At 51.1% G+C, this 12,441-nt stretch overlaps 4 protein-coding genes across 4 annotated transcripts; 2 read left to right on the forward strand and 2 right to left on the reverse strand.

The window, feature by feature from the left end:
* Positions 1-305: 305 nt before the first annotated feature.
* Positions 306-1,660, forward strand: KD926_008462 (E1 ubiquitin-activating protein AOS1; the record flags this gene model as incomplete). Its single annotated transcript, XM_053101189.1, has 4 exons — positions 306-345; positions 411-468; positions 529-700; positions 755-1,660. The coding sequence occupies 4 exons, from the start codon at positions 306-308 to the stop codon at positions 1,658-1,660; spliced, it is 1,176 nt and encodes a 391-aa protein (XP_052955242.1).
* Positions 1,661-2,285: 625 nt separating this feature from the next.
* On the reverse strand, positions 2,286-4,053 carry KD926_008463 (Ytp1 family protein; the record flags this gene model as incomplete). Its single annotated transcript, XM_053101190.1, has 5 exons — positions 2,286-2,605; positions 2,680-2,809; positions 2,873-3,715; positions 3,781-3,858; positions 3,931-4,053. 5 exons carry the CDS (start codon positions 4,051-4,053, stop codon positions 2,286-2,288), a joined length of 1,494 nt encoding a protein of 497 aa, XP_052955243.1.
* Positions 4,054-4,313: 260 nt separating this feature from the next.
* Positions 4,314-4,700, forward strand: KD926_008464 (SWI5/SAE3 family protein; the record flags this gene model as incomplete). Its single annotated transcript, XM_053101191.1, has 3 exons — positions 4,314-4,337; positions 4,403-4,488; positions 4,541-4,700. The coding sequence occupies 3 exons, from the start codon at positions 4,314-4,316 to the stop codon at positions 4,698-4,700; spliced, it is 270 nt and encodes an 89-aa protein (XP_052955244.1).
* A 396-nt stretch (positions 4,701-5,096) lies between these two features.
* mdr1 (ABC multidrug transporter Mdr1) lies at positions 5,097-9,281 on the reverse strand (the record flags this gene model as incomplete). Its single annotated transcript, XM_053101192.1, has 3 exons — positions 5,097-5,451; positions 5,517-8,824; positions 8,880-9,281. The coding sequence occupies 3 exons, from the start codon at positions 9,279-9,281 to the stop codon at positions 5,097-5,099; spliced, it is 4,065 nt and encodes a 1,354-aa protein (XP_052955245.1).
* Between the last annotated feature and the right edge of the window lie 3,160 nt (positions 9,282-12,441).

The raw sequence follows: 12,441 nt of genomic DNA on the forward strand, positions 1-12,441 counted from the left end.
TATCGCGCACGTGATCCCCGCATTTCCTCCGGCGCCTTTCTTCCTCGTCGCATTCCTACTTCCTCCTCCCCCGCCATCTCCCTCCCTCCTTCCCTCTCTCCTATATTTGAACTGGTTGCTCAATTCGCTTGCAGCTTACCCTTACTCTTCCGTTTGATTTACTCCCGGATTCTTCTTATCTCTTACTCCACTTCGCCTGATACGGTTGAGCTACTCTCCTAGAGCTACCTATCCTCCAGGAGTAGAACCACCGGGCTTGATATTCCAGCCATAGCTTTCAATACTACCGTTGTCCACACACCACAATGGAACAAACTGATAACACAGCCCAGTCGATCAGCGCCGGTAAGTACAGATACCCTCTCCTTATCGCGACGGGACGCTGACCTTTGAACTTCTGATCATCTCAGACGAGATTGCTCTGTATGATCGGCAGATCCGGCTTTGGGGAGTACCGGCCCAGGAGAGGTGAGTCTCGAGCTGCTCGGGTGGTTCCCTTATGAATGGTCCGCTAACCTCTCTTGCTAGGATTCGATCCGCAAACATCCTTCTGATTACCTTCAAAAGCCTCGCGAACGAAGTCGCCAAGAATCTAGTGCTAGCCGGTATTGGAAAGCTAACGGTGATTGATCATGAAACGGTCAAGGAGGAGGACTTGGGCGCCCAGTTCTTCGTCACGGAGGAACACATTGGCCAGAATGTACATTTCCCCTGACTCCCGACGACATGAACCCATGCTAACTAGCAATCGCAGCGTGCGCAAGCCGCAGCGCCTTCGATCCGTGAAATGAACCCCAGAGTCCACCTGCATATCGACACCGACGACGTCCATACTAAGCAACCGGAATTCTTCGCGGGCTTTGACCTGATCATTGCGACGGAGCTCGACTATGCCACCTACACCACCATCAATGCAGCCTGTCGCATTGCAAACCGGCCGTTCTACGCCGCTGGGTTGCACGGTTTCTACGGATTCGTGTTTGCCGATTTGATCACGCATGACTTCGTCATCGAACGCGCCAAGTCGAACGTGTCGTCGGCCACGCAAGAAACACCGACTCGGAGCATAGTCAACATCACCACGAAGAAAGAGCAAGACAAAGTTATGGAACTGGTCACCAAGCGCGAGACCTATTCGCCCTTAATTCTGGCCAACACCTCGCCCCTGCCCCAAGACTACACTCGCCTGCCCCGGAAGCGCCGACAGGTCACCCCGCTCCTCACCTGCCTTCGAGCCCTGTGGGAGTTCCAGAAACTCAGCGGAGGCCGCCTGCCGACGCCTTCTCACCAGGACCTGGAACTGTTCACCAAGCTAGCCCGTGACCGCCACCATGAGTTGAAACTAGACATCACCACCCTGGACTCTGGCTTCCTGCGCACCTTCCTGCAGAACCTAGGAAGCGAGCTCAGTCCCGTCGCAGCCTTCGTCGGTGGCCGGCTAGCCCAGGACGTGATCAACGTGCTCAGCGCCCGCGAGCAACCCATCCAAAACCTCCTCCTTTTCGACGGCGAGAAATCCCTCTCCCCCATCTACCCTCTCCATCCGTTTTTCCCTCCCGAGGTGGTAAACGCCCTGCCGGCCGTGGTCCCCGTGGCTAATCCTATCTCGGTGGATGATGAGCCGATCCCGGTCCCTGCTAATGGGCAAGGAACTAAGTGAGTAAATAAGTGAAAGGCTTATTTGCGCATTTTTGTTTTACTTTACTATTTTTTCGCCTAGCGGACGGTTATGACTTTTATGTACTTTAATGAAATCTTGGCGGCATGGCCGGCATCTGTGCTGTGAGAATTCTGCATAGCAAGCAGCACACTGGCATCGAGGTTATGATGTGTACGATAGAGAGCTTTTGATTATGTACTCCTCAATATACCTGAACAGTATCTGGTATTCTTTATTACTTGGCATCAGTTCTGTCCTGCATAGAAGATGTCAGGTCGGTACCTTAGTTCTTAGTTTTTGGAGAAAAACATTCAATTAATGATAAAACTATTGAGACAAATGTATAAACAACGCCGTTGTTTCAAACCACTAACCAAAGTTTAAAATCCCAAACACCAAGAGGTAGGCCAGACAGGAGTAAAATGAAGGCGCGGGATGTTTTTGGAGGAACCCCTGTAGATGATAATATATAGACCGGACTGAAATCTTTTTCCATAAAGTTCACCGATCGTACCAAAAACACTAGATATATTTAAAAGGGGGGGGGGGGGGGGGGGTAGATCAAGCAAAAAATGAAAATGGTAGAGAGAAAATTTGCTTTCAAAATATCGGAAATCGTTTGAGATCAATGCGACGACTCCTTCCCAACCAAGGGGGAGTTTTCTTCATCTTCAACTCTTCTGGGACCCATGGAGTGCCCTTCCCCACCGTGGGTCTTGTCTTCGTCTTCCTCGTCAGAGATAAGACCTTGCAGCTCGAAAGCCTCGGCGTCCTGGATACGCTGGTTCTCCGAAGGCGAGCGGGTGTGGCCGTTGGGCTGAGACCGGTGAGCCTTCGATCGAGACGAGCCTTGGCCTTCACTCTCGTCATTCTCGGTAGAACGAGATACCTTAGCGGACTCAGGCCATGCGTGGACAGCGTAGATGTGAAGAAGTACGTTGACAACTAGAATATGGTATTAGTGAACACTCTCCACGGGCTAAGATGCGCGAAATAAAGCGGTTTATCGTAACACTTACAGAGGAAAAGAATGAAAGCGATGCTGTACAGGATCAAGACATAGGACACATGGGTGATTCCGGCAGCATCAAGAAGCATCATTTGCTCCTCAGTAGCTCCCATGAACAGAAATCCCGAGGCGTACAGCAGCTATTTTTTTTTTTTGGTTAGTTCAGGTTATGAATTGATAGATAGCCATCGGGATGCACTTACGAAAGGAGGCAAATATTGGAAGCTGTTGGGGTCCGTGCCATCCGTGCTAAGGGTGGATTTGTCTCTTAGGATAAACGAAATCTCGATGATTCGAGTGAACCCGGCGGCCATCAACGTGTAGCCGAAGATGCTGTGGATCATAGTACTGATCATAAGATGCTGGGGATGGGCAGACATGGCAAAGCCGGTGAGCAGAATGACAATGGCCGGGATCAAGTTCCGCTTGGGCTGGCCGTTTCGCTTGCGACTCAACCACATTCCCAAGAGTCCGGCGCACCACCAGACGATACCCATGGTAGTGTGTTGCAGGTCGTTATGCGCCCACGGTTGGCCCCATCGGTGTTCAGTGAAGGTGTTGACACATCCCCAGGCGGCGATCACCAGGGAGTCGAAGAACTCCTGACTCCGGCCGGTGCGGCGCAGCCAAAACTGGCCCACCAGAAGGAGAATGGTCAACAAGATTCCATAGGCGATGAATGCGCTACCCATGATGAAATGAGCCAGGCACTGTCCCAAATGATCCTCTCGACAGTAGCCCATAGCCGTGATACCTCCGAATAGCATCTGAACCCAGCTGGCGATCGGCATCGCCTTGCCCAGAACCCCATGCGCAACGACGATAACGCGGCGAATCCGCCCGTGAATCCCCCGGGTCAGGTGTAGCTTGAGATACACGCCCAGCACGATTTGCACGACCATCATGAGCATCAGGGAGTTTGCGAACGAGGCATGAACGTTTTTGGAAAACTGGCGACCCTTATGGCCGTGGCCGAGGAAGTAGGCCACAACAGCGATGACCGTTCCGACGATCTGAAGAGGGACATGCCATCGGGAGCGAATGATCTATAAAAACGAGATACACGTGGGAAGTTAGAAAGCACCAAAGAAAACGAACGGATGGAACATACCCCAAGAACCATACCCAACGGGAAGATGATGCCAAAAGCCAAGCCCATCAAAATCATGTGCACCCATAGTGTCGAGTCCTATATTGAATGTCAGTCGAGTCCATGCGCGATGGCCAAGAAACACGCAGGTGGCCCGGAATAGAAACATACGATGGGATCCCCGGAAATGGCGGCACCCTCGGGGACATTTTCATGGCCGCCATGGGCGGAAACGGGGGCGACCAGGAGAAGGGCGGCCAGCACCCCCGGTGAATTCAGTGAATTGAATGCCATCCTCAAAGGGGGTGGAGGGAAATCAAAGAAAAAGAAAAGTAAAGTCGGAGAAGGAGAGGGGAAGGAAGAGAGGAAGAAGGAGAGAAGAAGCGGCGAAACAGGGAGCGACGCCTGAGGCACCGGCCGCGTTTCCGCATCAAATCGGGCGGCTCGGATTGGCCGCAGTGGGTTGGCTCTCGGTATGTACCCGCAGTGCCCTCTGTAAATTGTAACTATACTTCCTACAACTGTCGACATTCCCCCAGTCTGGTGTGTTCACCATGGAGTCGAGAGATCATCGCCTGGTATTTATCCATCCCCAGTTCCGTACACAGCCTTCATTCAGATCATAGACTAACGCCCGGACCAGAACACTCTCCGTGCATCCATCGCAGACCTGGAGTCGCAAACCGCTCAAGTAGAAGCCCAGATTGCTGAAGTCAAATCCAAACTGAAGTATGGTCTCTCATTTAGCCTCCCCTGGCCGACGATTCTAAGTCCATTCTAGAAGTGATCCCTCCGCAACAGTCCAGCGCCACATTCGCCTTCTGCATGAGTATAACGAGATCAAAGACATCGGGCAGGGCCTGATGGGTCTCATCGCTGATGCGCGCGGCGTGCGCCAGATTGTCGTGCAGAGAGAGTACGACGTGGCCGATCGCGATTGATTCGACGATGGATTGAAACGAGTTAAACAAGATCTAGCAGTCGTCTTTGACCTCACGCAGATTATCTTTCTTGTACATATTTCGAACCAAAGGATTTGATTTAATTGATGTCTATTCTACTTTTGGCCTTCGAAAGAAATGAACAAGACAACAAACCACCCGGAACACGCGTCCATAATATCTATTCGTAGAATGAAACAGATAATGCAGAGAAGAAAGGGGACAAGAGAAGAGAAAGAAAAATCAAACAAGACAAAACACAGGTCTGCCAACTAAACGGCACAAAAGCTCGTAACACGTCATGTAGAAATCAGATCGGTGCAATAGAAGGTATCAAGTGGGAGATGGTATCAATATTAGGTATGTGCAGAAGATTAAGAATTATGTATGGATGTTCTAGGCCTTGCCCAGACTCTGGAGGTTGACCAGTTCATAGTAACGGCCCTTGCTGCGGATCAGTTCCTGGTGGTTTCCACTTTCGACGATCTTTCCTTGATCGAACACGTAGATAATGTCGGCTTTCTGGATCGTACTGAGTCGATGTGCCACGGCAATGGTCGTTCGGCCGCGAGCGGCGGCATCCAGCGCTGCCTGCACGACCTTCTCAGATTCCGAATCAAGAGCCGACGTAGCTTCGTCGAGAAGTAGAATTTTGGGGTCTCGGAGCAGAGCACGCGCAATGGCTACTCGCTGTTTCTGCCCTCCAGACAGCATGCCTCCTTTGCTGCCAACCACGGTGTTGAATCCATCTCTGCACGCAAGTGTTGGTTAGTGATATTGGTCCACTCGAGAGAAGGTCAGGAATCGGGAACTTACGGTAGAGACATGATGAAGTCATAAATGTTGGCGTCCTTGCAAGCCTTCACGATAGACTCTTCGGACACTTCATCCCGATCGACTCCCAATAGGATGTTATCCTTGACGGTTCCTTGGTACAGAGTTGGCTCCTGACTGACTAGCGATAGGAAGCTCCGATAGGAGTTGACGTTGATCTCGGTAATATCTTTGCCATCCACGAAGACATTTCCGGCGAGGGCGTCATAAAAGCGCTCCAGGAGAGCAATGGTCGTACTTTTGCCGCAGCCACTCGGCCCGACAAGAGCAATGTACTGCCCGGGCTTGACGCTAAGATTCAACCCGCGGAGAACGGGTTGCTCGGGACGAGTAGGATATCTGAAATGCACGTCACGGAACTCGATTTCACCGTCGACGGAATCCAATTGGATACCCTCCTTAGACCAGATGTCGATACTGGGCTTTCGATCAAATAGTTGCTTGAACTGCGCCGCGGCATTCTTGGCCTTACCCATATCCGGCGAGAAAGAGAAGACCGTTCCGGCCGACTGCGCGCCGAAAAGAATTTCGGAGAAACAGACGAAGAAGCGGAAAACCGAGTATTCGTGGTGACCTAGAAGCGTACCTCCGTACCAGAATCCGAGGGCAACGCAGAAGAAGACGAGAGCCTGCGAGGCGGCATACAAGATGGAAGACTTCAGCACGGAAATCAAGCTGGTTCTTCCCTGCGCATCGAGTTGGGCATGGTAAACGCCCCAGACATCTTGTTCGCGGGTGAGCGAGGCCACAGTGCGAATGGCCGACGTTGCCTCACAAGCATAGCTTGCAGACCCTTCGTAGGCGGTCTTAGAACGCTGCTGGAACTGGGCAAGCATGTAAAACCGATAGAATCCACAGCCCAGCAAGATCGGGACCACGGAGATGCAGACCAAAGCCAGCTTCCATCCAATGGACAAAGAGATAATGATAGCGGCACCCAGGGTCGTGGAGGTCATGATAATTGTTCCCAGCGTTACGCCGCTGACTCCAGAGAGATGCTTCGTCTCGGTCGATAGAAAAGAAGTCAACGCGCCGGTGCTATTCTCTTCTCGATCAAAGAATGTGATGTCTTGACGGAGAATTGACCTAAAAGCCTCACCTCGTGCACGACGGATCAGAGCTTCCGAGCACATGGCAAACGCAGCTCCATTAATGGAGAGGTTGATAAACTGGACGATTCCAACCACAAAGAACATCAGGGACCAAAAGTTGGCATCGCTTCGAATCTGACTGGCCATATTGGAGCCGTATGAGAGCGAACTGATTGCCTTCGCATACAAAACCGCTTGGGTGGGCTGGCCACCACCCGCAAGAAACGAGAAAAAGAAACCGACGAGCATGTAGAGGGTTTCCGGTCGGTTAAAGGAGAAGATAAATTTGACCAAGGTCCAGAGCGAATATTTTTTGCCTATCTCTGGGGTCCGCTTGGACAGGACGGCGCTCGACACTGATTTGTGCGTACCAGAGCGCCCAAAGTCCAGACGAGACTTCTCATCTTCGGCGGCGTAGAGGGATGCTGAGCCACTAGCGGCGGTCTTGATGCGCGCCATATCCGGCTGGGGAATGATATCCTCGTCGAGTTCATCATCGGTTTCCAACGCTTCAGCGTCCTTTGCTTCATTGATGCGCTGGGCCTCCACGAGGCTGTGATACGTGCCTTTGCCAGCAACCAGCTGATCGTGGGTACCCTGTTCAACAATCCTGCCGTCTACCAAAACCACGATATTGTGTGCCGACTTGATCGTCGATAAGCGATGCGCGATCACAATGGTGGTCCGGCCCTCGGCGGCCTTGTCAAGAGCAGCCTGGACAACCCCTTCGGATTTCGTGTCCAGCGCAGAAGTCGCCTCGTCAAGTAAGAGAATCTTAGGGTCACTAACAATGGCGCGAGCAATGGCAATCCGCTGCTTCTGGCCACCAGAAAGCAAGAATCCACGTTGACCAACATTAGTCTCGTACCCTTCGGGCAAGGCCGTGACGAAATCGTGAGCGTTGGCCATATTTGCCGCGTTCTCGATGAGCTCCCGAACTTTGTCTTCCGACTCATGCTCAAATTTGGTGCCGATAAGACCATAGCGGATGTTCTGGTAGATCGTGGTACCGAAGAGGATAGGTTCTTGGCTCACCAGCGAGATTTGCTGACGCAACCAACGAAGATTAAGGTCATTGATATCATGCCCATCCAAGAAGACCGAGCCTCCTACGGGGAAATAGAAGCGCTCGACAAGTCCGACCACGGTACTCTTCCCGGATCCTGAAGGGCCAACCAGCGCCGTTGTCTTTCCTGCAGGCATGGTAAGGGAGACACCGTCCATGATGGTCACCTCCGGTCGCGAGGGGTAGATATGTTTAACATCCCGGAACTCGATATTTCCTTGGAGGTTTTCAATGGTTCCGCCTTCATTCGAGTACGGGTCCAGCGGTGATTGACGATCAATTGTGCCGAAAATCTTAGCCGCTGCAGCCACGGCATTTGTAAAGGCCTGACTGTTAGGACTGACATTTCCCAGACTGAAGGAGCCGATCAAGATAGCCATCAGCACGGTCAGAACTTGACCGACGTCAACCGCTCCGCTGACGAGGAAACGAGATCCCATCCAGAAACCCAAGCCGTAGTTGGAGAACATGATGCCAAACATCGCACCGATCATCACGCCCAAAATGGTCTGTTGCTTCCTTCCCCACTTCTCTGCTTCGGCCAAATGAACCTCATACTGTTTGGCGAGTTTGTCCTGAGTGCCGAACGCCGTGGCGTTTCGAATCGAGCTGATCACCTCCTCCGCCACAGTTCCACCAGCACCATAGCTTAGCAAAGACTGCTTGCTGTACTTGACAATAAACCGTGAGCCACCTCCCATGATCAACACGAGCGCGACGATGGTGGAAGTACAGATCAGGGCCAGCTTCCAGTACTTGACGTAGGCCACGACGAACGCAGTGACGAAGGTCGAGATGGCGGTCAGGGTGAGTCCAACTTTCTCGGAGACACCGTCCTGGATGAGATTCGTGTCGGCAGTGATACGGGTAGTCACTTCACCAGCGCCAAGTTTATCGAAGTACGCCATGTTCTGGCGAAGAATAGACTCGAGATAGTGCTCGCGAATCTTTTGGGTGACGTGCTCGCCGACGTAGATGAACCCGACGGTACTGATATAGACGGTGACGAATTCTCCGATACCAAGATAGACGAAGTATAGGACGTTGGTCGTCAGTTTATCGTAGAACTCGGAATATTCAATGAGGCCTAGGGTGATGTTCCGCATCGCGGAAGCCAAAGAACCAAACAGGATCTAATCGTGGGAAGTCAGCAAAAACGCTTTCAGGGGACACTTGTGAAGAACATACCGTGAACAGCGGCAACGCAGCACCGGCGGCAATGGCGCAGATGGCGCTCACCACCAGAACCAGGATATCCATTCGGGATGCATAGCGGTAGAGACCAAAGAACGACACGCTCGTTTCTTCTACGTCAAGCTGTTTCTTCAAGATCTGCCTTTCATGAGGGGCCAGGTGAGAGTATAGGGGATCCGTGTCGTCGCTGGGGAGTTTTTCGGCGGATGACGATTGGGATCGCGCGGCCTTCGCCGCCTCTGCCGGGGCGATAGTCGCACTCGAGGTTGAAGAGTGATTACTCGATTTGGTTCGTTCGACGGTAGCAGTCGGGACAATATTCCCTGCTTTGTCCGTCGTCGAGACGATAGCAGGATCGTCAGCAGCCTTAAACGGCTCCTTCTCCGGATGGGACATGGCGTTCTCTATGCGAGTACCTCCAAAGTTTCCGAGATATGTACAGGAATCTTGGCGGAAGATCGAACTAGACGATCTACTTACTCCATGGGGGAGAAGTAGTTATCGATAACAGTAAGAATGGGGCGTTGCACCAAAGCCGGTCGAGTCTGGCTACTTGAATACTACCAGCGACGCAAGTATTCAAAGGAGGATTGCAGATATCTAGTTCTGGGGGGAACTAGGTAGACGCAATAGACGGTTATTAATAGTTGTCGCACTCCCAGGAGAATATTCACAAAGAATGAAAGAGAGATGGAGGGAGGAGAAGGGCAGGAGAAGATAAGGAGGGGATGGAGGGGGAAGGAAAAGGATCGAATTACTGGCAGAAGCCGGTACTATTATTATTCAATAATTAAATAAAATAAATAAAAACAAAAATAGGAAAGAAAGAAAAAGTAAGATGTTGGATTTAAACGACGGATACGATATGTTCAATTATTGCCAGGACGGGGACAGAAGAATCCGGCCGGGCCTTAATAATTCTTAACCCCGGAGGAGCGGCCTCCCGACCGCATTTTATGCAGGAGAAGAGAGTGGAGGTACAAAGAACGGGATTCTGTAACCACTGTACGGGGGCCCCTGTCGCCACTCGTTAAGAACCATTTTGTACCGAGTAGCATGTCATACAAGAGTCATCCATTCAAACATCCCAGTCTCATTCCAAGGCCCATGTTGGTGTCGGGAACTCTTCAGGGGAAAAGAAGGGAAGCAAGGGGAGCACGTAGTTAGTCGATCGAACTCCATACGGTATGAGTACGGATTAGTTACGCCGGCTCGGTTGTAAATCATTCATCAAGCAATTCGCTGCATTGGCCCTCCTACGCTTGGATTTCAATAGCTTCCCACCTTTTGGACCGGGGAATTTCCAGAGAATAAAGAAGGCGAAAGGCTGGAGCTAAACATAAGCTTTCTGACTGAACTTCCACCCGGTTCAGGCGTGCAAACACTTGATACGAAGTACATAATACATAGTTACTTCATCTTCCCGGCGGATCTGGCCGACGAGGTCACGGCCATACCGTCCGGTATTCGTATAATTTTAGTATAAAGTCGGGGTCGGGGGTTCCATCCTCCGACAGTCTAGAAGTGGGTGATGTCTCCACCAATGATTCCATCCAGAACTCACCGATGCGATACGCGAGCTGCCTTTCAATTCGATTGGCGCATCGCCTATCTACACCGTTGGTAATTTGGTTTGGCACTGACACTATCTGGTAGCTGCGGTGCCTGAGTAGCAGGGTACCGACTAATGACTCCATACTCCGTAGTTACTTGTCGAGCTTTCTTTCTTTCTTTCTTTTTTGGCGAGCCCACCAATCCCACTGAAGGAATAGAGAAAACATCATTGGTCGAAACACATACAACGTCAGAATGAATCCTGGCTCGTACCAAATCGTATCCTAGAAGGAAGATATTTCGGGTCCACGTGGTTCCAAATTCGTAGGCAGCAGTGAGTGCGCAACCGATGGATCTTCATTGCGCTTCTCCCGGTGTTGTTTGAAGTTTGGGGCCTTGAAAGGACGTATCTAAACCGCAAAGTTTCCGCGGGCACCGAAAGAAGGATAGTAGTGGCTAGTCATTATTGACTCATGTGTCAATTTTCGGGGACCAGACTAAGCCAAAGACTCGCATCAAGTCATCCTCGACTTCTCGGCCCCATGAGACGTGTATGTCTTGTCTCGTCTCCTGCAGATCTCCCCGAGAAAAGCCTCGTGTCCATGTGCCATACGCACACTCTCGTACGAGGAAATTCGCGGAAATTTGCTGCAGGCAGTCATGAGGACGGTGATCATGTTTCGAAAAGCCCACCTTACATTATTTGACTCATTCTCCTTGCACGAGATGATGGAGATGATAACATTGACCTCTGGCGGTAACCGTATTGTAAATATTCATTGGATGCACACGATGAAATATGGAATCGATGATGAAATACTATCCCGCATGTCAAGATTGAATCGAGGAAGATGGTGCGGGTGCGATGGTGTCCGATAACGACGATAACGAAGGTGGTCGAATGCCTGACGGGAGTTTCTGCCTCAGGCATAAGTCACATGACCCTTCCGAAGCGAACCGCTAAGCCCTGTCCGCACAAAAAAACCACCACTACCGAAGGCCTTTGAAGACGGTCGACAACCTCACTATCGCCAGTCCACATACTCAGCTCGCCGTCGCGACAAGCCTTCAAGATGCCGGTTAGCAACCCCGTCCCCCCTTTCGATCATGCTCTCGATGCCGGGATCAATTTTTATTTTTCGTCTCTCTTTCTATTCGGCATGGTTGAAATAGAACCATGCGCGGGGACGCATTGAAGCAGCAGTAGGCTAACATCTTATGTTTTTACTCCCATCAGAGCCACAAGAGTTTCCGCACCAAGCAGAAGCTTGCCAAAGCCCAGAAGCAGAACCGTCCCATCCCCCAGTGGATTCGTCTGAGGACCGGTAACACCATCAGGTAAATACATCATTTTTTTCCTGAAACCCATCGGTCGGTCGGAGCCGCAGAGCACCTGGTTTGGAAAATGGAAATATCAGAACGATAAACGCCTCGACGTTTCAGCCCGTTGGATAAGTTGGTTCGACTCGACAAGACAGAAAGCAAGAGGGAAAGGGAGAGGACTTGAAGGCTCCGACCTCGAAGGCAGTTACAATCGGCAAATGGGATGGAAATGGCTGACGAGTGTTTTTCTATCCAGATACAACGCCAAGCGGAGGCACTGGCGCAAGACCCGTCTCGGTATCTAAATTCGAGGACATTTACCATGCTTTTTCTTTTGTCCGACCGAGATGTTCCTCCCGATTGTTTCGTTCAATTGTGATACCGCAAATCTTGCTCGCGACGATTAATCTGCATCCGGAATCCGACCCACTTTGACTTTTTCTCGATTTCCCCCAATTTGATCTGTTCGACGGCAATGATAAGGTTATTCGTCTTGGAAGCTTGATCTGGCTCTGGGCAAAGGACGGTCGTTCAAGGCGAAGGATGAGCAGTGACAGAAAAACCTCAGGCGGTGTCCGGACTCTGGATAGGTCGTACTGCAAATTATTTACACGAGCTGAGACAATTTAAAAAAATTTCATGATGGATAATGAGCTGTGGGCAATGATGAATCGACCGG

The sequence above is a fragment of the Aspergillus affinis genome, assembly GCF_023601865.1.
Source record: "Aspergillus affinis strain CMG 70 chromosome Unknown NODE_55_length_207115_cov_84_504473, whole genome shotgun sequence".
Lineage (NCBI taxonomy): Eukaryota > Fungi > Ascomycota > Eurotiomycetes > Eurotiales > Aspergillaceae > Aspergillus > Aspergillus affinis.